This window comes from Sorex araneus, chromosome 4 (genome assembly GCF_027595985.1).
Source record: "Sorex araneus isolate mSorAra2 chromosome 4, mSorAra2.pri, whole genome shotgun sequence".
Taxonomy (NCBI): Eukaryota; Metazoa; Chordata; class Mammalia; order Eulipotyphla; family Soricidae; genus Sorex; species Sorex araneus.
The window spans coordinates 15,298,023-15,325,293 of record NC_073305.1 but is presented as its reverse complement, the minus strand read 5'-3'; the positions used below and the strand labels follow the sequence as shown (position 1 = coordinate 15,325,293).

The window sequence follows — 27,271 nt, the reverse complement described above, 5'->3', positions numbered from 1 at the left end:
GATGAACAAACTAGATGTATAAAACACATCTTTGCCCCAATAGCTTGTTCCGTATCATGATTTCTTTTCATACTTGCGGGAAACACAGGGATGTGTCTGGCAGGCTGGCAAAGACCGGGGGTGGACATCAGCATCCTCGGAGGCTCACAGGCAAACACAGAGCTGAGAACAGAGAACCCAGGCACACAGGCACTTCCCTCCGGCCCACGTACCGTGTTTTCTTGACCTGGATGCTGCTACTGAGTTTCTCCAGCACATACTCCCCGGTGTCGTGGTTGATGATAAGCACACAGTCTTTCTGATACGGCCTTTTGTTCCCCTTGAACACGGTCATTGGTGGCGTGGAGCCCTACACATGTCACATACACAAAATGATCACGTTAAAGTTAAGCACACGGGTAATGACTAGCTAAACCGACTCCACAGATGCCTTAAGAACGGAATGAATTAAATGCTACTTGACCCTCTGGTTTCCTGGGCTACAATAAAGCGGAAATAATATAGCAAGCATGCGTGATCTTGTAGTTATTTCTAAGTAATCCAAGAAGACAATATAATTAAAAAAAAATCACTGTTCATCTTTTTAGAAATACAGCAAATATTCTAAGTATTGGTGACATGTGGGTCACAGAGACAGCCCCGTGGGCTAGAGCGCATGCTTTGCATGCATGAGGCCCAGGTTCAATTCCTGACACGGCATGGTCCCCCAAACACTGCCCCGAGCAACTGCTAAGCCCTGAGTCAAGTGTGGCCCTTAACCGAAAAATGGTAACGTCAAGTGTGAACGAAGAAAAATGAATGAACCCGGCTTGTGTTACTCTGCACACAGCTTTCCGTGGGAGAGGCCCACAGGTGAGGTGGAATGGGAGGGTTCGGGCCGCCCCCTCAGGCCCAGTAACTGACAGCGCATCTCCAAGGCAGGTATCAGTGGGCAGCCCAGAATAAGCACACCAGGCCATGCCCCTGCTTAGCTTGAGATGGAAGAATAAAATCATTAAACCACACAGCTGGCCCTCCAGCCTTGCCAGCCCTGAGCTCAGTGCTCGCGGCAGGAGGCAGCTAGCCCTCCTTCCCACCCACTGGCTCTAGTTTATAGGCGTTTACAAGCTTCGCCTCGGCCAGGCGGCCCCTCCCTCTCTTCCAATTACTCAACCTTCAAATCTGCTCAAAGGTCACTTCCTTAGGGAAGCCTTCCCTGATTTTCTAAAACAAGGGCTGTGTTTTCTTAATGTTCCTTTAAAGTTTATGTTCCACAGTGGCAAGAAGTGCAACTATTTTGTTCCCGGCTGTATCCTCTGCCTGGCAACATGCACACTGGGGCCACCGTGTTCGCCAAATCCTCGCCAAATCCTCAGCGTACTCAGAATTCAAAACTGCTTCTTCCTTGACTCCACATTCAGAGAACAAAATTAAAGACTTGGAAGGGACCTCCGGGGCCATTTATCTAACCCCTTTATAGTATACTGGGGAAACTAAGGTCCAAAGGGAGATGATGTAAGCTGCCGAAGGCAATTAAAGAAATAGCAGTTTCGACCCAGACGAGTAAATTTTTCTGCGCGCGGATGTGCGGTTTGCCCTGGATCCGGTGCTGAGCAGACCGCCCGATCACCAGGTCCCTCGGACTCCACTCGGGATGTGCCAGGACAGGACTCAGGCAGACTAAGGCATGTTTTGTAGCCTAAGCGTAAGGGTGTCACAAAGTGTCTCTGCAAGGGTTTGCAACAGCTTCCCACGGGCCTCAGCCCACCCCAGCCCTCAGTGAGTCCAACACGCTGCAACTCTAGTTCCCAGGTGCAACTCTAAGGCCACCCACTGCTCGCCAGCCAGCGTCGCTCACTCCAGCCCGCCCGTCCAGGGTTCGGAAGGCAGTCAGGAACAGCAGCCAGGCGCAGCGGAGGCCTCCCCTCTTCCCAGTCAGGGGCCTGTGGGAACTCCTCAGAGTTCCTAACTCTTTCCCGCTGGAGTTCAGGCTCCAGGCGGCACCTTGTTTACTTGCAGGAGCAAGGAGTTGAGGGGAAATGGCACAGTGGCCTTTTCACCCAAGCACCCCCCCCAGTCTGAATTCCACCTTATCCCTGAAGCTTAAGTCAGCCCTTCAGAATGCAGAAAGATTTCAAGGACATCCACATGGTAACAACAGAGACTCCAAGGCTCCCTGCGACTTGACACTACTTTACCACTTTAAAAACAGCAACAAAGGAATAAACTTACAGGGATGTGTGGCAGCGTGATTGTTACTTCATCTCCCTTGCCCACCTGAAGCTCTCCTTCGCAGGACGTGTCAATAGAGGCTGGTTTGAAGTCATCTAAGGGAAGAGAAAAAAAGTATTTATGCACTTTGCCCTAAAGGTTTCCTGAACGTTGTCACTCTTAAGAACCAAACAAAAAGGTTGTGGGACTGGAGCATAGTACAGCAGCCAGGGCACCTGTCTTGCACGTGGCTGACCTGGGTTCGATCCTCAGCATTCCATACGGTCCCCCAGCACTGCTAGAAGTGATTTCTGAGCAGAGAGCCAGGAGCCACCCCTGAGCATTGCCGGATGTGGCCCCCAAACAAAACAAAAACATAGGTTGCATAGCCAATACATGGGAAATTTTAATAATAGTCACTGTCATCCCGTTGCTTATCGATTTGTTCGAGCGGGTACCAGTAACGTCTCTCATTGAGAGACTTATTGTTACTGTTTTTGGCATATCCAATACGCACGGGTGGCTTGCCAGGCTCTGACGCGTGGGCTCGATATTCTCGGTAGCTTGCCGGGCTCTCCGAGAGGAGCCGAGGAATCGAACTCGGGTCAGCCTCATGAAACGCGAACGCCCAACTGCTGTGTTATTGCTCCAGCCAAAAAAAAATTAAACGATGTCATTGAGGGCTGGGGATATTGCGTAGTGGGCAGAATACTTACTTCTCATCAATAAGGTCTTGTATTTGAACCTCGGCACAGAAACCCATGCAAAAGAATCCCAGAACAGTCTAATGAGCCCCTGGTCCTACTACCAGCCTCAATAATGGCTCCACCCAGGTTCAATCTTGTTTCAAATCTACCTCCACATACTTTCCCTCAGTCCCCAGCTGATACTTTTTATTTATTTATTTATTTATTTATTTATTTATTTATTTGGAGGAAGGTGCTACACTGGCAATTCTCAGGGCTTACTTCTGGCTGTGCACTCTGGGCTGTCTCCAAGAATTCAGGAGACTATATGTGGTGCCAGGGATGGAATCTAGGTCTGCCACATGCAAGGCAAGTGCTCTACCAGCTATATAATCCCTCTGGCCCCACCCAGCTGGATTATTTTAAAGGGGGCGGGGAAAGAAGAGAAGGATAGGGGCTCATCTTTATAGCCCATATTTTTTCTCAAATGACAGATGTAAACCAATGCCTTGATAGCCTAATGTTTTATAAGAGAGTTGTTATGGGGATCTTAAAGTTTGTAATAACGCCCACTGAAAAGAGGGTGATTGTAAAACCCCGGACGGAATAGGAAAGGCCAGGGTGGATCTCCCTTTGCACAGGAACTCTGCCTGCAATTTGAGGCACGCTGTGCTCCAGTTCCAGCGCGTTATAGCAGAGAGGGCCCCCTGAACCGGGCGTTCACTGCAGGAAGGTGGAGGCGTTATCTCTGCAAACGCAGCCCTGCTCCTATTCCCCACGGCGGCCCCGTCTCCCTGCACTTTATCACAAGCCTGCTGCTCCGGGGGGTGGGTGGGTGGGGGGCCCGGAGCGAAGGGTCTCCCTCCGGCGTGCACGTCGGGGGTGGGGTGGGGGGCACAGTCCCAGGCTCGGCCACACTCCCAGCACCCTCTCCCGCGTAATGGGTGGGGAGGGCGGAGGAATGGCACAGGGGCGCGGGCCGGGCGAGTGACCGCGCCGCCACGGCCCTTCATTACGGGACACGCCCTCCGCCACTGGCGTTGAGTCACACGGGCTCAGCCCCGCCGCCGGCGAAAACAAGTCTTCACCCGCGACCGGCGCGCCGGGAAACCAGGACGGGCGGGTGGATGCGGGGAGCGCGGCCGGCACGCGCACCCAGCCCCCGGGCCGCCCCCCGCGGCGACCCCCGAGTCTGTAATGATAATCGACCACGGAGCCGAGAGCCGGTCCCGTGGGCGCCACCCCCCACCCTGGGCATCCCCGCCGCCCGCGCCCCGGGGCGGCTCGTCCTAGGGTCGGGCTCGCTTCCCCGGGCCCCCCAACGGCACTTGAACTCGACTCTTGGCGTGACACGCGCAGCCCAAGCCGGGCAGGGGCCGGGACGGCGGCGGCGCAGCCAGCAGGAAAGAGGGGGAGTGTGTGTGTGCGTGGAGGGGGTTGGGGCGGGTGCAGGGGTCCGGCGAGGGGGGTCCCGGCCCCCCGGGGGCGGCGCTCAGACAGGAACGGGCTCGCGAGGGCGAGCAGAGGCGGCGGGCGCTGGGCGAACCAGAACCGTCTTCCACGGAGGAGGACAAGCCCCTACGGGCAGAAACGGGGCCGAAAGTGGGGGTGGGTTCGAGGGGGGGGCTGGGTGGGCAGGAGGGCTCAGCACTTTGGCAATGAACTGGGGGGCACGGGGCTGTGCAGGTGGGGCCGCAGGGAGGAAGGAGAGAAAAAAGTTCAGGAGTTTCCGAAGCAGCATCTGGGACCACGAGGCAGAGAGAGTGGGCAGGGACGGGGGTGAGCGGGGTGCAAACCGCGGGGTGGGGGAGTCGGGGTCCACAGAACGTTGAAGTCCTGGCGGGGCGGGGGCGGGGGTCCCGGGCGGGGGCGCGCACTCACAGCGAATGGTGTGGAAGGAGGTGCGCGGCCGCTTCTCGAAGCTCTCGCCGAGCCGCAGGCAGTGCTCCTCGCGGTCCAGCAGCGGGTTGGCCGTCCCGTTCATGGCCCCCGCGCGAAGGCGCCGGCGTCCCGGGGCACCAGGCTCCCGGAGGGCCCACCACCGCTTCGGAGCGCACGGGGGGCTGCCCAGCCGGCGCCCAAGCCGGGACCGGAAGCCAGTGCTCGCGGCCGCGGGGTGCAGGGAACCGCCGGGGGCGGGGGTGGGGGGGTGAAGGGGGAAGCCCGGTCGCGCGACTTCCGGCGTGGGGGCGGGGCTTCTCGGAGTGTGGCGGAAGTGTCTGGGGCGGTGCCACAAGCAAACCATTCGGCCTCTGAAGCCTCGCTTCCGGGTGCTCCGCGGCTGGCGCTTCCGGGCTCCGGTGTTCTGGCGGCGGCGGCGGCGGCGGACCTGGCGGACCCGGCCCAGTTCCGTTCCCACGGCATGGACCCGGCTGAGGGTTAAGTGCGGTCGGCCCTGCCCCGCAAGGTGAGGCCCGGAAGGAGCCCGCGACGATGAGCCCGGAGTGCGGCGGACTCGCTGAATGCACGCGGGTCTTAGAGACCCTGGGGCTCTCCGCCGCGCGTCACTGCCGCGCCCCTTGCTCAGTCCCTGGAAGGGGAACCCCCCTCCGGTTCGTGTGACCACGACCACCCTTCACGTGTGCTCTCGGAGACCGGCCACCCGCGCTGAGCATCATCTCCCCGGAAAACTCTCCAGCCCTTGGGGCCGGTGACCCCGCTGTTCGTGCATCCCCCACTTCCCAGCGGGGGCACCTGTGGTGGCGGTGGTTTTTATTTATTTAAAGTTCTGTTTTGGGGGCTGGAGTGATAGCACGGCGGGTAGGGCGTTTGCTTTGCACGCGGTCGACCGGGGTTCGATTCCCTGCATCCTTTATTATATGGTCCCCGAGCACCGCCAGGAGTAATTCCTGAGTGCATGAGCCACGAGTGACCCCTGTGAATCGCCCGGTGTGACCCCAAAAAGGAAAAAAAATAATAAAGTTATATTTTTTTATAAAGTTGTTCGGAGTAATTTATTACATTTGATATTCCAACAACCAATCCCACCACCATTACACCTTCCCACCACCATTATTTCTAATTTTCCCAACTACCACCCAAGCCTGCCCCAATAGCAGGCCTGAAATAATTTATTTTGTATGGCTTATTATTCACTAAAAATGATCAAAAAAGGTTTCTATAGAAGAAAGTGTGTGAAATATTGTATCTCATCCTGGAGCTATTAAGGCCTTGTGTACGAGATTACTAATACGTGGTTGCAAGGTTGAGCCTTGTGTGCTGATATTTTGTTAAGCGAGATTGGTTGCTTTCTACTTCACATCTTGTTCAATGTGATGTGCTACTCCTGGTACATCAGTGGTATAGAGTATGAGATTCAGGAATTCTAAACTTTCGAATGGGGTGTTAACAGCTGGAGTTATTTTTTAAATTTTTTTTTTAAATGTAGGAGTACTGCTGTTTATTCAGCCACTGATTAAGCTGACTGAAGTGGGCATGAACTCCACTGGAGTTAAATTTTTAACTGGATGGAGACTTTGGGGTCTGGAGGCATCTTTGTAGCCTGTTGATCTCTTCTGATATTAATTTTTGAGTCTCTGGATTATGGCTAGTTAATGAGCTTATATGTTGCCACAGGCAATTTGTGGGCATGAGTGCTAGGCTTCTGGAAGAACGGGCAGATGGGAGAGAGGGGGCTGCCCATTCCACTCCATGAGAACTTGGGAAATTTGGGTCACAAAACCCGAGTACCCGAGTGTTTCAACAGATTCATTGTCGTGGATGAGGCTCATCCTGAGCCTGTGGAGATCGGCATATGATCACAGTGGCGATTGGGTTCTGGAGGTTTCCAGGCTCTGTTTGGTCGGATGATGGGCTTACCTGTCCCTCCCTCCCCTCCAGGGTGCCTCAGATGAGATTTTCCTGAGCTCGGAGTCTGGAGGCGTCTGCAGCTTGTTGATCTCTTCCAAGATTTATTTGTGAGTCTCTGGATCATGGCTGGTTAATGGTGGTGATTTTTAAGTCAGGCCATTTGAAAAGGGGGACTGGGAGTGACCTAAGGACAGAGGGCGAGGGCCTTGGGCATTTGGGTGGTGATGAAGGTGCAGTGATTTTGTACATGAAAACCATACACGTTAACACTGTTATAACCACGTTACCGATGCTGCAACAAGAAATAAAAACAAGTCATATCACCCTTTTTACCCAGCACCGAAAATTAACACATTTCTGCAAAGTCTCCTGACCATTTCAGGGAGTGTCTTTTTTTTCTAAGCATATATTTATTGCAATGGTAGGTTTATGCCAGTTTGAGTCAGACTTTGGGGCCTGAAAGCCCTGCCCCCTTTTGTAAGCCCACCCAAAAGAGGCTCCTTTGGGTGGGCTTTGTGACTCTTTGTTAGTAGACAGGGTGAAGCCGCAGCCTCTCCAGTGCTGAATCGAGCTGTTTGGGGCAAGAACTCTTCTACCCAGGATCTTCTAGAACTGTCCTAGAATCTCTAACAGGAATCTCATTCTCTTCCCTGCAAAGCACCAGGTGCCGTATCAGCTACATGCCAACCCTGCCTAAGAACGATCTCCAGGAACACGCTGTCTGCTCTCAGATTGGGAATTCCTTAGTTATGCATCTTCAGTGGTGCTGAATGACTTACCGTCACGTTATAAGATGGTTTCTCTGCAAAGGAAAGAGCTGCAGGCACGGATTCTCAGCTCGGAAGAAGAGGAGAAACTGAAAAGAGACCAGACCGTCGTATCTGATTTTAAACAGCAAAAGTTGGAGAAAGAGGCGCAGAGGAACTGGGATCTTTTTTACAAGAGAAATAGTACTAATTTTTTCAAAGATAGACACTGGACCACCAGAGAGTTTGAGGAGCTAAGATCGTGTAGGGAGGTAAGCTCCTGATGCATCTCAATCGAGAGTCTCTACCTATAAACCGTGAAAAGAGGGGTGCTATCGTGAATTCCCAAGCAGAGTGTGGAGAGCTGAGGGAGCCCGTCAAAATGTATCTTAGATTTAAAAAAAAAAGTAATGTGGAGTTCATGCCTAATTCAATCAGTTTAATCAATGACTGAATAAACAGCAGTATTTATTAAAAATACCTACATTTAAAAAAAATGTATCTTAGAAATAAACTGGTTTTGGGGTGGAGAGATAATACAAAGATTAAGGCACTTTCCTTGCATGCTGCCAGTCCCCAAATCAGTTTGGTCCCTGGAGTCCCACCATGGGTGATTCCTGAGCACCACCAGGTGTGGTCCCAAAATTAGGGACAAAAAGTGGTTTCGGGTATTTTTAGTAGTTCCTTGATTGCATAATTTAGTGGGCATTTACTCTGTCTTTCAAGCTCATCTGTAAACTGTATTAACTTCATTCTGAGTGAATTCAGCGATAGAGTCTCATTTATAGTAACAGTGACGAGCACTTTCCCATGGCCCTATTCTAGAACGTGACATTAATTCTACCATTTAGTCATTCCAGTAACACTGTGAAGCAGACTTTGTCTGAACCCCATTTGCAGATGATACAAATGCAAGGCTGTTGAGGTGGTTTGCCCCAGAAAAGGATGAGGAGGGGGATTCTGCGAGCGTTTTGCTGCAGATCCAATTCTCTGCTCTCTTTTCTCCACATCCAGCATCCCGGTAGTGACTGATACATGAGCTATCGACATTAGCTTGTATATTGTAGCGTTCGTGTTCTGGACCTTTTCGTTTGGTTGATTTCTTCACATGTAAAGGTAGTATAATCTGGATTCTCTTCAGTTTGCAGATCAAAAGTTGATTATCCTCGAAGCCGGCTGTGGTGTTGGAAATTGTTTGTTCCCACTTTTGGAAGAAGATCCGAATATCTTTGCCTATGCCTGTGATTTTTCCCCAAGAGCAGTAGAATACGTCAAGGTTGGTACCCATCCCTGTATTCTGTTCTGCTTCAGTTGTTTTTGTATTTATTAGGCATGTTTTCGTCTGACCACCAAACCCATCTCACCTTTTCCTCTCCGTGAACTTCAGTAACGATGGTCACTTTGAGAGTAGTTTTCTTGCTACATACATAAGATATTTAGAAGCAGGTGGCCTGGAGTGATGGTATATACAGTAGGTAGGGTGCTTGCCTGGCACACTGGGGACCCCCGTTAGATTACCAGCACCCGATATGGTCCCCCAAGATCCACCAGGAGTAATTCTTGTTATTTCTTGAAATCATTTCTAAGATTTGCTTTCATAAATAGGGTTAATGTAATAAACACTGTACATGTGCTCTCCAGAATATGTGTATGCATTTCTCTATGATGAGCAATGGAAGAAGAATTCCTTGGTGAAAGAGCATGCACAGTTAAATTTTCTTTCTTTTGGGGCTGGAGCGATAGCACAGTGGGGAGGGTGTTTGCCTTGCATGCGGCCGACCCAGGTTTGATTCCCAGCATCCCATATGGTCCCCCAAGCACCGCCAGAAATGATTCCTGAGTGCAGAGCCAGGAGTCAGCCCTGAGCATTGCCAGGTGTGACCCAAAAAAAAAAGCAAAAAAAAAAAATTTTTTTTTCTTTTTTTTTTTTTTGGGGGGGGGGATTTTGGGTCACACCCGGCGATGTACAGGAGTTACTCCTGGCTCATGCACTCAGGAATTACTCCTGGCGGTGCTCGGGGGACCATATGGGATGCTGGGAATCAAACCCAGGTCGGCTGCGTGCAAGGCAAACACCCTACCTGCTGTGCTATTGCTCCAGCCCCACACAGTTAAATTTTCTTAATGCCATTTCTTTCAAAGAGAAAAGCCATTCCACATTTGGTATCGGGCACTTTAGTTTTCCCCCAGTCTGTGGACAAAAAAAAAAAAAAAAAAGGGAAAAAAAACCCTTGTATGTCTTATTTTTCTTATTTCTTTTATCCAGTAAGATTAAAGTCACTGTAATATGAAAATAAGCAATTTTTTTCCTAGTTAATAGACATCTGCAGAGAGAGAGAGAGAGAGAGAGCCTAGTGTGTGCCAGTCGTTCCAAGCTCTGGGGCTGAAGGGGGAAGAGAGTAGACAAGTCTCCATGCACGCAGACTGCATTGTGATAGGAACTGTCTATTCAGACTCCCTGCCCATTTCCCCTGTCATTTCTTTTGCTTTTAGCATATGGTCCAGGCATCCTGTTATATTTGTTTCAAACATTTCTTCCAGCTAACTAAACATTATTTTATGGTCTTTTATGACAGGGTTTAAGTTTGGCCAGGTTATTGATTTTTGCCATATTGTAGGTTTTGTCCCGTTTAACTGTTTTCTCTTTGCCTTTTCTGTTTGTGTACATCTTGTCGGTCACCAATTTCTCCCTAGTCAGTAAACATTTATCCCAGTGAGCCTCTTAAAAGCATTCTTCATTTTATTTTTTGGTCTTTGGGCCACACCCAGCTATGCTCTGGGCTTACTCCTGGCTCTGTGCTCAGGGATCACTCCTGGAGGGTTTGGGGGACCACATGGGGTGCCAAGAATTGAATCTGGGTGTGGCCGCATAGAAGGCAAACACCCTACCTGCTGTACTATTGCTCCGGCCCTACATTCTTCACTTGTTAATAATTTCTTTTTTTTTTTGGCATGTCCAGGTGAGTCTGTACTTTCTCTCTGTTGACATCACCTGTCTGACCTCACTTATCTACCCTGATTGCATATTGTTCTTTCAAATATCCTGACTTTTAGTCCCTGCCCAGGTACCACCTCTGAGTCTGGCCCCGATGATTGCTTTGTCTCTTCAGACTCCGCTTTTTCTTCGTGTATGCCTTGTGCTTTTCTGAGCATGGCTTTGTTATACAGGGCCCATGAGTACACGTTGTAGCAGATCACTGAGGCAATAAGCATAATAATCTGGCTGGGAGTTGGACATCTGTGTTGTCATGGTTACCTGTGAGCTTGGTCATCACTGTGTGCACCAGAAGCCTGGACTCCTCCAGTGACTGTATTTTTCCTCTCTCTGCTTGACTTTGGCTCTTCCCTTTGTGCTTTTGTATCGCCCTCCCAGTTGCAGTTCATTTCTATGGGAGGGGAATTGTCCTCTAAAATTCTGAATGTGGAGGCTGGAGTCATAGTATCGCGAGTAGGGATCTTGCCCTGCACCCCATGGACCTGTGTTCTATCCCCAGCATTCCTTACAGACGCCCAAGCACCGCCAGGAGTAATCCCTGAACCCAGAACACCACCGGGTACGGCCCCCAAACCAAAATAATAAAATAAAAATGTGAATTTTAAGTAGTTTTTTTTTGTTTGGTTTTTGATTGTGGGGTTTTGGGTTTTGTTTTGCCAGAGTGTCTGACTCACTATCAGACTCACTATTGGACTGTCACTATCGGACTATCACTCTGGCTCAGTTGTTTTTTTTTTTTAAATAGGGGTCATTCCTGGCGGTGCTCAGGCCCCCTGGTACTAGGGCCTGTCCATTGCTCGGGACCATCGGGACCTCGTAGTGTGCAGGCTGCTTTTTAGGTCTGCACAGTTGGGCCTGCGTCTCAGGGGTTAAGTCTGCACTGGTCTGTCTGCCGCTCCAGGAAGGGCATTTTCTCCCCCACTCTTTCCCCAGCTAGAGGAGGAGGGAAAAACGCTTCCTCCCGAGCTCTAAGGCCATTCTCCCTGAGGTTCTTAGATTCCCTGCAAGGGTGAGAACGGCCAGCGCCAGCCTGGGCATCGTCCTTCCTGAGAGCTCGGGGATTGCTGCCAGAAATGCCAGTGAAAGCATGAGGACAGCCCTCAGCCCTGGACCCCGGGCGCCTCCTGCACACAGCCGCGCCCACACAGCCTCTGAGGGCCCGCTGGCTTTCTGCTCTCTTCCCCCAGCCTCGGTCCCATTTCTCCCAGAATTTGAGATGGCTGTTCTTTGACTTCTGTTTGTTGCTGGGCTCACAAAAGAAGTCCTTCTATACCGTCAGTCCAATTTTTTTTTCCCTTGTTGTAAGGATGGGAACATCTTTCCATACCTTCTTTCCATCTAAACTGAACCCAGATGTCTTTTCATTATGCATTAGCTGCTTGTCTTGCATTACCTTGAATGAAGTGAGTGTTCCAGCACAGTATATTGAGAAATTCATTTTCCTTCCATTGTAATTGTTACTTTTTTTAAAAATCTACCTTTATTATCTTGGACTGGAGTGATAGCACAGTGGGTAGGGTGTTTGCCTTGCATGCAGCTGACCCAGGTTTGATTCCTCTGTCCCTCTCGGTGAGCCCAGCAAGCTACCGAGTATCCCACCCGCACAGCAGAGCTGGCAAGCTACCCGTGGCGTATTCGATATGTCAAAAACAGTAACAACAAGTCTCACAATGAAGACGTTACTGGTGCCCGCTCGAGCAAATTGATGAGCAACGGGATGACAGTGATACAGTGATACAGTGATACCTTTATTATCTCATCTGTATCACTTTTGTTCCATATAATTCTGGGATCTTTTATATGCCCGGGTCTCTTTGGGCTTCTGCTCTGTCTCAATGATCTGTTTGTCCTCATTCTTAAGTTGCATTGTTTTATTACTTCATTCTGTGATTTGTTTTTATGCCTAGTAGTAAAGCCCCTTCATTGGCTTTTACTGCGAAATGAATTAGATTCATCTTGTCAAATTTTAGAAATCTGTTGTGATTTGGTTGAGATTCCACTGGATTTGCAAGTGTAATCATGGGCAAATTTGACGTCTTTTCAATATTGTCTCTTCCCATCTATTAAACTTCCTATTTTCTTCACATCTTCATGTATATGAAAGAGCATTTTACTTATTTTTTTCCTCCATGACACTCTTATACTTGGTCGAGCCCCATCAACCAGAATGGACCCCATACCTTGGCTTCTGTAGCCTGCTGCATTGATGTGGGATACGCACTCCAGAACTCTGGTCATCCTAGTGAGGGCTGCTGGAAGATCTTCTCAGGGGAGTTAGGTCGGTAGTGGGAGAGTGAAAGGAGGATTGACTAAGCTAGGCTGGGTCTGGGTTATCCTTCCTCTGGAAACAAGTGCTTCTCTGACATGTTTAGTTTTGAATGTGTGAAGACCTTGTTCTCTCATCAGTTGAGAATGATTCGTGAAAGGCCAGAGCAATAGCTCGGTGAGCTGGGGCTCATGCTTTGCACCCGGTTAAGCTCCTGGCACCTCATGAACCTCCAAGTACCACCAGGAGGCAACCCCTGAGCTTGGAGCTGGGAGTAACCTCTGTATACCACCAGCGTGACCCAAGACACACACACACACACACACACACACACACACACACACACACACGACAACACAGTTAAAATGAAATGAAATAGACTTGCTCCTCCTGGCAGTATTGGAATATCCTCTGTATACACCAGCGTGGCCCAAGACACACACACACACACACACACACACACACACAACAACACAATTAAAATGAAATAGACTTGTTCCTCCTGGCAGTATTGGAATGTATACCACCAGTGTGGCCCAAGACACACACACACACACACATACACACACACACACACATACACACACACACATACACATACACACTCTCCTGGCAGTATTGGAATAACCTCTGTATACCACCAGTGTGGCCCAAGACACACACACACACACACACACACACACACACCCCGACAACACAGTTGAAATGAAATAGACTTGCCCCTCCTGGCAGTATTGGATATTACCTCCTTCAGCAAACGGTTCATCTCTCACTTTCCCAAGGAATGAAGTGTTGGTTCCTCTCTCTCTGCCGCAGAGCGTAGGTGGAAACTGCATCTCCCTGCGCTGCCGTGTTTTTCTCTCTGTATCAGTGCGGAAGCCAAGTTCAGAGTCTTCCGTGGTTTCCCCTTCTGTAGCAGAATCCGCTCTACAGCGCCGAAAGATGCAGGGCATTCCACTGTGACCTGACGAAAGACGACCTTCTGGAGCACGTGCCCCCGGACTCGGTGGATGTGGTCACGCTGATATTTGTGCTCTCGGCCGTGCACCCGGAGAAGATGCCCCTCGTCCTACAGAACATCCACAAGGTCAGTGACGGAGCCTGCGCGCGAGAGCAGAGCTTCCTGGTCTTGCCTCCCTCCCCCCCGGCCGCCTCACCGGGCTGCGTTGGTTCTCTGGCATCCGGTAACCATGTCAGTTCTGATTCGAGTGGTGGGTGCCACTGCACTTCAGAGCGTGGCCAGAGTGTCCGCTGTCACCGAGTCTGTGGGGCTGCAGTACACTCCGGGCTCAGGAGCTCTGCCGGGAGGGACGGTGGCCGCTGGCCAGGCCAGCTTCCCACATGGCCCAGAGCCTGTTCTGTTCCTTGTAACGTGCTGAGATGCTGGTTCCATGCTGCTAGGATTTGGGGAGGACTCACAGTGCTCCCCCCAGGGCCTCGGAGCAGTCAGTGCTCTCCCATACTCAGCCGCCACTGTTCTTCTTGTCCCCACCTCCACGATCATGTGAATGGGGAACCCAAATGGCTGGGACCCCCTACTCCCCACGCCCCCGGAAGGCTGCTGACAATCCTCAGGAAGTAAAGCTGCCCTTTACATGGCTCAAACATGCACCTTGTTGTCCGTCCCCGAGCCTCAGTTTCCTCATTTACATCATGGGTGTGTCTCAGAAGATCACTGTGGGGTCACTGCTCCGGTAGAAGCTCCTGTCACTGCAAACAATTGGTAAACTGCCTTGATTCATTAAAAAGATCAACTGAAGTAGGCTGAAGGCTTGGTAGAGAGGTCAAGTGCAGGCCTTTCAACCGGGGTTTGATCCCTGACACCGCTTATGGCCCTCCAGACAAAGTCAGGAGCGAGCGTTGTTTCCCACAGGCACCCCCCCCCCCCATCAACTAAATTAAGAAATGGTAAAGAATGGTACTTTGGGGGCTGGAGGAGAGGGGGGAACACTATGGTAATAATAAAAGAAAAAACAACTGGAGAGCACTCAGAAAAGAGCCTTTTATATCTTTACCCCGACTTGCACAGCTAATTAGTTTGTTATTTGCTGTGTTGGGTCTTTCCAAAGTACTTACCTTCGTTTTTATGGAAAATGAATATGTTTCCTGCTTGCTTTCATTTTGCTCGTTTCTATCCTTTCAGACTTATAGTCTTAAGGACAATGGACAAAAGCCAGGCTGGCGACCAATACAGCGCCCTATGGTAGCATGCTACCCACCAAGGGGCCATGGGGTGGAAGGTGGCTGAACTCAAAATCCTGTAGACCTCACCCCTTCAAGTCTGCTTTCCAGAGACAGAGGTCTGCCTCCAGTAGGTTGAAACCAGACACTAGGGGGAGAGCATGGGGGGGAGAGGGGCGAGTTTTGGTACAGTTAGAACTAACCTTAGCATTTAACCCTGGCTTTAATCATTCTAAAACTGAGGTCAGAATTTCAAGACAGTGGAACCTGTTGAGAATAATTATTCACACTGGAAACAGTATTTTTAGAAATTCAGAGTGTTGGGGCTGGAGCAGTAATATAGCAGATAGGGTGCTTTCCGTGAATGTGGCCAACCCAGGTTCAATCCCCTGCACTCCATATGGTCCCCTGAGCACCACCAGGAAGTGATCCCTGAGCTCAAGGCTAGGAGTAAGCTCTGAGCACAGCTGGCTGTGGCCCCCAAAACAAAACTCTGTAGCACTGCCATCCCATTGTTCATCAGTTTGCTCGAGCGAGCACCAGTAACGTCTCCATTGTGAGACTTGTTGTTACTGTTTTTGGCATATCGAATGCACCATGGGTCACTTGCCAGGCTCTGCCATGTGGGCAGGATACCCTTGGTAACTTGCCGTGCTCTTTGAGAGGGACAGAGGAATCGAGCCCGGGTTGGCTGTGTGCAAGGCAGACGCCCTACCCGCTGTGCTATAACACACATCATTTTTTTAAATTATTATTATTGAATCACCATGAAAAAAAGTTACAAAGCTTTCAGGTTCAAGTCTCAGTCACTCAATGATCAGACCCCTCATCCCTTCATCAGTGCACATGTTCCACCACCAAGAACCCAGTATACCTCCCCTCCCACCGCCCCCCCCCCCACGTGTGGCTAATGATCTTCACTTTATTTTCTCTATACTTTGAATACATTCAATATTTCAACAGAAAACTATTATTATTTAGAATTTTCCCCCAACAATCAAACCTGCTGAAAAGGTATCATTTGATAATTTTTTTTTCCATTGCTGAGAATGAAGAATATATGAGCTTTTGGATTTCTGATATTTTAGCCCAGTTCAGTTTCGTGTGCAGCTTCTCTGGATCTTGTCTGGGCGGAGAGCGTGCCGGTAACACCCCCATCCCAAGATCTCCTGCACGCCACATCACTGCAAACTTGTACCTATGGGTAGTGGGTTCTAGAAGATGGTGGTCACCGCCGCCACTCCAGCCGAAAGAAAAGGTCGAGAGAGAAAAACCTTTCCCCACCCAGAGCAGCAAGGGATTGTAGCTCAGTTCACAGTCTAGATGCATTTCTGTAAGAAGCCGCTGGGTACCAAAAGTGGTCAGTAGCCCTCCAGGATCATAGTCTTTAAGGAGCAGAGGAGCTGTTTCATGTGCGGCTGCTCCAGGTCTACACACAGCGTTTTTGTGTGGCCCCCCCAGAACAAAAACAATTCAGAGTATTGCCACACTGGTTTCAGCTTTCTGGTCATCGCTTCCCTTGCCCCGGGGATTTGGGCTGATGAGAACTTAGAGGAAGGCAGCTTGGGTAGAGAGGAAAGTGTGAGGTAAAGAGGTACAGGGCCTGACTTGACAGTCCGGATGAGGATGAAGGATTGTTCCAGAGAGGATTGTTGTTGAAAGGATGGGATGGCAGAGAGTCATCTGTGATGAGTGACTTGGCAGTGGGTGTTAAGGTGTTAGAAGTTTCCAAGGGCAAACTTAGAAACCGGCCTCACATGCTAGGGTAAAAGGCAGCTCAAACAGAGAAGGGAACACCAAGCAAAGGGGCCTGGGAGGACCCACTCAGGTTGGGAGCTGCCAAAAATAGACAATAGACCGAACACGATGGCCACTCAGTACCTCTGTTGCAAAGCACAACACCCAAAAGGAGAGAGAGAACAAAAAGGAATGCCCTGCCACAGAGGCAGGGTAGGGAGGGGAATGGGGTGGGGGTAGGTGGGAGGGATATTGGGATCATTGGTGGTGGAGAGTGGGCACTGGTGGAGGGATGGGTGCACGATCATTGTATGACGGAAACGCAAACACAAAAGTTTGTAAGTATGTAATAGTACCCCACAGTGACTAATAATAACAATAATAATAATAATAATAAAAACTTCCCAAGGAGGGAGTCATTTAGGTGGAGGGGAAGATCTTCAGAAGAGAGAAACTCAACTCTTGAAGAAGTCAATGTATTCGGAAGGATAAGCTCTCTGTGTCCAGTGACCTGCACCCAAACTGAGAATGGCACAGTGAGGGAAAGAGGAACTGTCAGGAAATGACCATGAAACTAAGAGGGAATGGCAGGAGAAGGAGAGTGGTGATATAACCTCTAGATCAGAGGTTCAGAGCTGGAGAATTTAGGGAGGAGCGACGAGAATGCAGGAAAGGGGAAGCAAAGAACCGGGAGCTCAGCTCCAATCGTGGTGATGCCGGGCAAGTAGAGGAAAGAGTTGAACCCTGAAGTTACAGGGGAAGTGCCTTAAGGTATCTTTGAGCACCAGTGGGTGACAGGGACACTCAGAAAAGGCTGTGGACACCAGGATTTCACTGATGGAGTATTTTGGACCTCCGGGCCTCCTGGGAACTTTGGAGATGGGGGTGCTCACTCTCGACACTCGAGTTAGACATTAGCCGCAGTCCTCTGAGCTAGCACAGAAAGACAAAAAAGAAAATAGAAGATTTTCTTTTTCTTTTGGAAGTAGAAGATTTAAGGGTGAGAAAAAAAGCTTGAAGTGGCTGGATTTAAAACTGGGACATCAAAATATCAATATAAATACAATGGGACTTCGAAAAGGAAATGTTTTAAACAGCACTAGTGGAATGTCATGGAGAATTTCCAAGTATATGTGTGCAGACTGGGGAGCAAGATCCCTGGGCTGGCTGGAGCTCAGGCTTTTATGCAGAGCCCCAGGCTTGCACCCTGGCACTTCAGAGACTCCTGAGCACTGCCCGGTGTGACCCAAAAGCCAGGTCCCGACTTCTGTGGACATTTGCTCTGTGACTGGTTTGACATTGCGGGTCACTGAGGAGAGGAGTGTTCAGAGGGGATGGGGACCACTCATCCCTGTGGAAGAGGAAGAGATCGTATTGGTGCTTCACGTCCTGCGCAGAAGTTGTTCAGTGGTGACTGACTTTTTTGGAAAGGCGAAAGTAGAATCTGTAGGAGAAAATCTCGGTAACTTCCGAGTGGGGAACATTTTCTCAAAGAAGACACTTCCTCAGAGTGTCCTAAGCATAATAGGACCAAGAGTTTCTCTTCTTCCAAAGACGATGTAAAGCATTTTTTAAAAAATGGAAGCAGAGGAAGAGGAAGCTTAGAGGAAACATAGAAGGTCATGGACACGTGGAGGGTCTCAGGCATGTGAACCCAGTGAGATATGGTAACTGTCAAAACCGTAAGTGTTAACACGGTTATACACATGTGATCTAACTACAGCAGTTTTAAAAAGTTTAAAGGTGAATTTGAAAAAAAGTAATTTAAAAGTCTTTACAGTTGAGGGGCTGGAGAGATAGTGCGGGTGTTAAGGTGCTTGCCTTGCATGTGGCTGACCCCAGTTCAGTCTCCGATACCACATACGGTCCCCTGAGTGCTGCCAGGAGTGATCCCTGAGCACAGAACCAGGAGTAAGCCCAGAGCACCTCCAGGCATGACCCCCCCCAAAAAAACCAAGAAATCTTCACACCTGACAAAATACCCAAGATATATAAAGAATTCTTCTGTGTCAATAAGAGAAATGAATGAAAAATAGACACAAATAGTCAACATATAGAATTGAACGCATAAAATGAACATATAACTTGTTTTTATTTTTAAAAAAACTCATTAATCTGAGAAATGTAAAGTAGAACTATAATGAGATAGCATTCGACTGAAAGATTAAGTCTGACATAGCCAGGTATTTATGAGAATATACCTGTTTTTCATTTAAATGGAAATTAGAATTGTCTGCTGTTCTCGTATATAAATAAATACATATCTAGCTAGAGAATGTCATACTAAAGACGTGAAAACTTGGTCTACCGTCCTCATCCATACGGGGCTCAGTCTGACCTTCGTTTTGAAACACATTCCCTATCAGCGATGCTTTTGAAAAAAAAATAGGGGTCACATTCCTAGGTGCTGGGAGAGGGTCCCACTCGCAGTGATGTCCAGTCTGGTTGGGTGGCCTGCAACTAGGGTGGCATTTGAGGGTCCATGCAGTGCCAGGAATTGGCCCACCCCTAACATCGCCCCATGCCTGAGCTGTCCCCTTTGAACACTGCAGTAGGATTACCTTGCCTCAGAGGGACTGGCTTGGTCATTTGGATCCTTCCTTTGTCAGGACACGACCAGAGCAGTGAGAACCATCAGGCGGCCCCGGCTGCCTCGCCCGAACCATCGCAGCCCTTAGCCGCGGTTGGTGTAATTACTCAAAGACCACAGAACGTTAGGCCGAAGGGCGGCCTTTGGGTTGAATGCCCTCACTATTTTTGGAACAGAACAGCAACATGAAGAAACCAGTTTACCCCCAGAAATCCTGGACATCAGGCCCCAGGACTGAAGCCCCATATCTGTAAAGTAAGACAGCTAATCCCCACCCCCCCCAGAGAGGAACATAGCCCGGGGAAGTGTCTGCTAGCTGCACCGTGCCCGGCCCAGCAGGCATGCTAGTGTCGCAATGGTTAGTTTACAGATGAGAGGGTGAACTTGTTTGCTCCACGGCTTAATGGAAGAAGCAGGATTGGAGTCTACGCACGGGCTGTCTGCTGGCCTGCAGTGGAAACTAAGCCTCACCCCCAGGAACTCAGGGTCTCAGATCCCCTGTTCCCCACTATTCCCACTTAAAACTCAGCGTTTCTGATCACGGTCAGAATGACTTTCTCCAAGAGACTCTTTGCCGACAGGAGTTACGAGGTCCCCGAAGTTTACCAAGTGGGAAACACACGTCAGACTGAAAAGTATTGGGAATTATCGTTCAGAGTCTGCTCAGGACAGGGAGGAGCTATGTCGGCCTACACGTAAAATATAGGCAACACGTAGCATGTGTCTTAAATTCTACTGATGGGATGATCAGAATAAGATTGAACAGACTTTGGTGGAACGCATGCATCCTTCGAGGGCCACTCCGACTCGGGAGAGTGGGGCGGGTTGAAAGCATTTCCACACGAAAGCAGGAAGATTTCTTTCACTGGTTTTGTTCTGCAGAATTGCTCATACAATTCCGCTTGGCACAGCGGGGTCGGTTAGCCCCTATCCTGCTGGTCTTGAGACATCTCTGTGACGCGTAGTTCTTTTTTTTCTTCTTCTTTTTGGGTCACGCCAGGCAATGCACAGGGGTTACTCCTGGCTCTGCACTCAGGAATCACCCCTGGCGGTGCTCAGGGGACCATATGGGATGCTGGGAATCGAACTCGGGTCGGCCTCGTGCAAGGCAAACGCGCTACCTGCTGTGCTATTGATCCAGCCCCAGTGATGGGTAGTTCTTAAAGGCTTTCTACATGGGGCTCCCCTGGGCCTCCCCCTGCCCCTTTTACCTCCACCACACGGTGCCCCTCCCCTGCCTCTCACGGAGTCCGGATTCCCTTGCATGGATGCCCTTGGCTTGGGTGGGTCCTGGCTTCCTCTCTGACTTTTGTGGGGTCCTGGGCACGTCCCTGACCACGTTTCTCCCCAACTCCCTGGGCAGAGGCGCTTTCCTCCCCTTAGTTTGGACAAGGCCCCGTCGCAAATGCTGGGTGAGCTGCAGAGTGCCAGGCCTGATGGCGGTATGTGTGCCAGCCGGCCACACTGCTCACGGCAGAGTGAGAACGGGAAGGAACTGCAGTCAGAATCAGTGTCCGGGCCACGAGGCCGGGGTTTTCACAGAGGCAGTTGGACCATAGGGTCCTGCGATCCCACAAGGGCCCGTGTTGGGAGACGCCATGTGGACACGGGGTCGGTCTTCCCTGCACGTGCGGGGTGGCACCCCTCCTCTGTTCCGGGTCTGTGCTCATGCAGGATTGCCTGCCGCCTTCCTTGAAAGCCTCAGGGACCAGCTGATGCCCCATGGGGGGCTGCCGGCGTGCCCCTCTCTGGCTCGCACATCCCAGTCTTCTCGTCGAAGATTGTACTGCATGCGACACTTCCTTTCTCTGGATTCCTAGGGTTACGTGGCAATCCGCTTGCTTCTGTCTCGTAGGTATTGAAACCAGGCAAAAGTGTGTTGTTCCGAGACTACGGGCTCAATGACCACGCCATGCTCAGGTTTAAAGCCGGCAGCAAGCTTGGAGAGAACTTCTACGTGCGCCAAGACGGAACCAGATCGTATTTTTTCACCACCGGTAAGGTGACGGCCTTCGAGTGTACCTTGACCTCCCAATAGCACCGAGAGCTAGTGGGTGGGGGCATCTGCTGCCCTTAGCTCCCTGTCCCACACCCCAGGCCCCGGACCTCGGACCCCAGGCCCACTTGCACGGCAGGGGATGACATCTGCTCCTTGGAGCCGAGGGAGCAAATTAGAAACTTCTGGGCTCGGGGCTGGAGTGATAGCACAGCGGATAGGGCGTTTGCCTTGCACGCAGCCGACCCAGGTTTGATTCCCAGCATCCCATATGGTCCCCTGAGCACCGCCAGGAGTAATTCCTGAGTGCAGAGCCAGGAGTAACTCCTGTGCATCTCCGGGTGTGACCCAATAGGCAAAAAAAAAAAAAAAAAGAAACTTCTGGGCTCAACCCAGAGTAAAGCAAATAAAATCCATGTGATGCCCTGAGGTGTCTCCCTGGTCCAAAAGGCCAGAAACCGTTTTCTGTGGAAGCAGCAGGGCTCGGGGGGTCTGAAGAGATTGCTCAGCGGGCTGGAGCATGACGTGCTTTGCAGCACCAGCCCGGGATTCCATCCCGTGGTCCTCTAAGCATCTCCAGGAACAGCCCCCGAGCACAGGACCGGGGAGTAGCTCCTGAGCGCCGCCAGGTGTGGCTCCAAACAAGCAGGTCCTGAGCGTGGCTGACCCTCTGTCTTGCAGAATTCCTGGCGCGGCTCTTCACGGATGCAGGTTATGAAGAAGTGGTGAACGAGTACGTGCTCCGGGAGACCGTGAATAAGAAGGAAGGCCTGTGCGTGCCCAGGGTTTTCCTACAGAGCAAGTTCCAGAAGACGCCGAAGACCCCCTCACCCCCAAGGCCCCCGACTCCCAAGTCTGACCTTTCGCAGGGCTGAGGTGGTGCCTTCCCTTGAGATGTTGAAAGTCACTCACGAGTTGACTATTTTTTTTATATTGTCGTTCTCAAAATGAATGTATATGATTTTTTTATAATTATTAAATATCAAGCAAACGCATCTGTCCCAGAAAGCCAAATAAAATTCTGAGGCCACAGAGGGAAGGAGGTTGAGTGGTGGGGCTCAGGGACGCGCCGTGAGGGTGTTGAGCTGTGAGGAATGTCTGGGTCCCCTGAGGCTGTGCCATTGCAGTTCCCAGAGGAGTTGCAAGGGCGGAGGTGGCAAGAGAATGCCCCCACCTCCCTCCCGCCATCTTTCTGGTCCGCTGTTCTGTATCTTTTCTGCCCTTCTGCAGGGTGGGTGGCGCCATGCTGCTGAGGTTGCACAGAATCTGTCCCGAGCAGGCCTGGACTTGGCTTGGCAGTGTTTTTGTGTTCTGTTTTTTTTTTTTTAATTAAAAAACCATATATATATATGTGTGTGTGTGTGTATATATATATATATTTTATATATATATATACATATATATATATATTGCTTTTCGGTCACACCCAGCAATGCACAGGGGTTGTTCCTGGCTCTGCACTCAGGAATTACCCCTGGCGGTGTTTGGGGGACCATATGGGATGCTGGGAATTGAACCCAGGTTGGCTGCATGCAAGGCAAACGCCCTACCCACTGTGCTATCGCTCCAGCCCCCAAAAAACATATTTTAATTGAATCACTGTGAGACTGTGAGATACGGTTACAAAATTGCTCATGATTAGGTGATTAGGTTTCCTTTACCAGTACACATTTCCCACCACCAAAGTTCCCAGTTTCCCTCCTGCCACTGCCTGACACCCCCGCCACTGCCTCTATGGTAGAATCCTCTCATTCTCTGTCTCTCTGTCTCTCTGTCTCTCTGTCTCTCTGTCTCTCTCTCTCCCCCACCCTGCCTTTTGAGCATACTGAATGGTTATCCAGAATATTCCTTATCTACTCTTAATCCTCAGATCTTGTCCAGTGTGATCATTCCCACTATTATTGTCATACTGGTGTCCTCTCTATCTTACCTTATCATTCCCACACACACTTGTGGTTAGTTCCAACCAGTGACCAGTCCTCCTAACCCCTCTTCTCCCTGGCCGTTGGTATTATTATTCTACTATATATGTGGCTGGAGCAATAGCACAGCGGTTGGGCGTTCGCCTTTCACGAGGCCGACCTGAGTTCGATTCCTCCACCCCTCTCAGAGAGCCCGGCAAGCTACCGAGAGTATGGAACCTGCATGGCAGAACCTGGCAAGCTACCCGTGCGTATTGGATATGCCAAAAACAGTAACAATAAGTTTCTCAATGAGAGACGTTACTGGTGCCCGCTCGAACAAATCGATGAGCCATGGGATGAGAGTGACAGTGACTATATATGTACGTATAATTTTAAAAATATATCACAAATGAATACAGTTGTTCTATCATCTGTCCCATTCCTTCTCATTTCACTCAGCATGATAACTCTCCGTGTCCATCCATTTATAGGAAGATTTTATTATTTTTCCTGACAGATTCGTAGTATTCCATTGTGTAGATGTGCCATAATTTCTTTACCCATTCTTCTGTTCTTGGACACTCAGGTATCCTGATTCTGTCTATGGTGAATAGGGCAACAGTAATAAGTCTTAAACCTAGAGTTGATGGAAGGGGGGGACGTTTGGATGTGGTACCACAAGGTGGCGCTAGATACCTAATGTTCCATCTCTCTGGACGCTCACCTTGGTCGAAGCATCCGCTTTTATTGTCTCGGGAGAGAAAGGAAAATGTTAGGCTTGTGTTTTGGAGTCTCCTTTAGGAACTAAGGGCTCACTTCACCCAGCATCCAGGTTTCTTTGCCAACTGAAGGCGATTTGCTTCCCACTAAATTTGAGTCACGTTTCGGGCAGTATATGCCAGTGCTGGTCTCGGAGCATCTGTGAGATCCCCAGACACGTTCTCTATATTCCGGACTCCGATCATGCCTTGTTTCCATGTGGGCAAATAACATGTTCTGTGGAACTCCCCTGGGCCAGGTGCTCCTGCGGATTCATTGTGTGGCTGCTTGTTTTCCATCGAAGCGGAGCAGGGCCTGTACACCAATCCTTGTCTGCTTCCTACACTCCAGTTTTGACAGCACCTGATGTCCTGTTTCACAGTTGTCAAGGAAGAGAAAATTGTGAGATAAAGCACGTATACCCGGCGTTTTTCAGGTCCATGATTGCTTTTAAAAAGCAACTATTTAATATAAACTTAAATAGGCTTTGCTACTAAGACCAAATGTTCCACTGAAAATAAAATGTCATTTGTTTCACCCTGTTTTTCCTTTCTGCCCAACTGGGTGACATTTCATGAGACAGTGTTTAATACTAGGTTACCCGTGGGCCGAGGTCCTGTGGGATTGTTGTGGCTGGAATACAATTCTGGGGCCCCAGTGGGCCCAGGGAGGTGGGAGTGGGGGGTACATGCTGAGAGGTACAGCCACAACCATAACCTCTGCTGACCCCGGTAAGATAGCTATGAAACCCAGCATCATACCCAGAACACAGGGGACGGAAAGAGGAAGGACGTGATGGAAAACCTGAGTGTGATAAGTGCCATCATCATCCCAGGAGGAACATCTCCACATTGTGTCGGTAGCAGCATCCTATGCTCTGGCTTGAGTTGTCACCATGGAGATGAAAACAAGACCCACAGCTCTTCTAGAATGTTCTACCAAGAACAGCTCGGTCCGCGCAAGGGACACCACGACTTATCAAATGAGACAATTCTCAGAGGCGAGACAAGGGCTAACTAAGCCATTTGCTCTGGAAATAATGACCCAGTCTAATCAGAGCCTCCCCGGGGACTAACTACAAAGTCTCCCACGCAGCACAGCAGCAGTACGGCAAACACAGCAGGGGCTCACCACGCTGCACAGGGGACTTCAACAAATGATGGAAGTTATCACGGAACTGAGCTTACAAGGGAGGGCTGGCAGGGAGGGGCCCTGGGGCACTGGCAGAGGGAATCGGACTCTGGTGATGGGTGTGGTGTTAAAATGATTTAGGCTTGAGAAGTATAATTAGCAGTACTGTAAATCCCCGGCACATCAAGAAAATTGGTTAAAGGACAAATTACAATAAAAGAGAAAAGATAGAAGAAAATGTTGAATTTGAGGCTTGGGAGGTGACGCAGTGATAGAGCATTGGCTTTGCACAGGTGAGGTTCCTGGCTCAGTCTCTGGTTACACACACACACACACACACTGACTTTCCTGAATGCAGACTATAATTGTACAATCTTTTCTGTCTTTCTCGACAAAATTTCTTTTTTTTCCTTTTTCTTTTTAGTGTTATGTGCTTAGGGAGATTTAACTCACCGTTCTTTCATTGAGTTTTACACTTCTGCTTTTCTATTTTTAAATATGAAGAAGACGTTCTTGTTCTTTCTATGTTTATTTTTAATCTTCGTCTCATTTCTTTTTTTGGTGGGGCAGGGTTGGGGCACACCCAGGGTGCTCAGGGCTTCCTCCTGGCTCTGTGCTTGGGGATCACTCCTGGTGGTGCTCGGCGGGACCATAAGTGGGTCAGCCGGACATAAGGCAGGTGCCTTGCCTGCTGTGCTACTTCTCCGGCCCCAACCAAAGTCTCATTTTATGCGGTGTCTTCTCTTTCTAAGGCAGGCTGTTTCACAGGAATAATATGTTCCCCCAAGAGGCAAATGTTTCTTTAGAAGGTGGCAGAAACAACAAACCTAAAACTTAGATATTTATAGTAATGGGTGGCCCTGCAAAACTCTTAATCTGAACTAACAAAACTTTTTCTTTAATATTTAATTTCTCATTATGGAGAAGAAAAATTTAATTCAAGTCGTTTTCTGGGAGTTATGATTTAGTTCTTAATTTTTCTCCTTAGTCTCCATGAGTCTGAGTTCTCTAGAGAAGAAAGTACTAATATACTTTTATGTTGTGGTGCTGGAGTCATAGTATAGCAGGCAAGGGACTTGCCTTGTATGTGGCTGATGTAGGTTTAATTCTTGGCAACATACATGGTCCCCCAAACTGAGAGGAGTGATTCCTGAGCTCAGAACCAGAAGTAAGCCCTGAGCACTGTTGAGTATGGCCCCCCAAAAAACCACCCCCAAAAATTACATATATATATACATATATATATACATATATATATACATATATATATATATATATATAGTGCTTCTGGCAGAGGCTGACTGTGCTGTGTTTCTCCATGGAAAGGGGGTAGCAAGTGGAGCAAGTGGAAAAAGTTTAAGCAGCCTGCCTGCACGGCAGAGCCTGGCAAGCTCCCCTTGGCATATTTGAGATGCCAAAAACAGTAACAACAAATCTCACAATGGAGACGTTACTGGTGCCCGCTCGTGCAAATTGATGAACAACGGGACCACAGTGCTACATGGTGCTATACATACACACACACACACACACATACATATATATATATATATATATATATATATATATATATATATATATAATACAGCAGTGTTAAGAGGGGTGAACAAGGAGAGGCTGATAAAACATATAGTACTTGAAGATATGTATTAGGAAGTTTAATCTGTTACATTTATTGATATTATTTATGTGGGCTGGAGCGATAGCACAGCGGGTAGGGTGTTTGCCTTGCACTGCGGCCGACCCGGGTTTGATTCCTCTGCCCTTCTCGAAGAGCCCGACAAGGTACCAAGAGTATCTCGCCTACATGGCAGAGCCTGGCAAGCTACCCGTGGCATATTCGAGATGTCCAAAACAGTAGCAAATCTCACAATGGAGACGTTACTGGTGCCTGCTCTAGCAAATCAATGAGCAACGGGATGACCGTGCTACAGTGATACCTATACATATGATATCAGTCCATTTACGATGATATGTATTTATATATTCTACAGACTCTCCTATTTACACATATTGCTAATTTCCATCTGGATTAATTTACTCCAAGGAATCAGCTTACATGGAAGCTGAGTAGTCAACAAGCTGAGGCCCAGGAGAGCCGATGGCAGCGTTCTGGTCAGAGCTGAAGGCCTGAGAAGCAGGAGGGCGTCTCTGGAAGCCTGTCTGGGTCAGAGTCTGAAGGCAGAAACTGGGGCGCACGTCACAGACCATCAAGCAGAGATTCTTTCTCACTCAGCCTTGTGAACCTTTTCAGGTGCCCACAAATCACAATTGGCTTTA

The 27,271-nt window shown here is 49.5% G+C and overlaps 2 protein-coding genes across 4 annotated transcripts in view; one reads left to right on the top strand and one right to left on the bottom strand.

Annotated features, from left to right (window-relative positions):
* EAF1 (ELL associated factor 1) overlaps positions 1–5,015 on the bottom strand; it is an 11,787-nt gene extending 6,772 nt beyond the window's left edge. The window contains exons 1-3 of the mRNA XM_055135052.1: positions 4,758–5,015; positions 2,212–2,306; positions 213–349 (exon numbers count right to left, since the gene is read on the bottom strand). Coding sequence (XP_054991027.1) covers positions 213–349; positions 2,212–2,306; positions 4,758–4,860 — 335 coding nt within the window. The 5' untranslated portion in view covers positions 4,861–5,015. The remainder of the gene's footprint in view (positions 1–212; positions 350–2,211; positions 2,307–4,757) is intronic.
* Positions 5,016–5,102: 87 nt separating this feature from the next.
* Positions 5,103–22,232, top strand: METTL6 (methyltransferase 6, methylcytidine). 3 transcript variants are annotated; one of them, XM_055135606.1, is made up of 6 exons: positions 5,103–5,283; positions 7,345–7,704; positions 8,574–8,708; positions 13,613–13,780; positions 21,057–21,198; positions 21,879–22,232. In XM_055135606.1, exons 2-6 carry the CDS (start codon positions 7,480–7,482, stop codon positions 22,070–22,072), a joined length of 864 nt encoding a protein of 287 aa, XP_054991581.1. In that variant the 5' UTR covers positions 5,103–5,283; positions 7,345–7,479; the 3' UTR covers positions 22,073–22,232. The 3 variants fall into 3 exon arrangements, with proteins under 3 accessions (XP_054991581.1, XP_004603991.2, XP_054991580.1); XM_004603934.2 differs by having other exon boundaries at positions 5,110–5,283; positions 7,351–7,704; positions 13,610–13,780; XM_055135605.1 differs by having other exon boundaries at positions 5,110–5,283; positions 13,610–13,780.
* Positions 22,233–27,271: the final 5,039 nt, after the last annotated feature.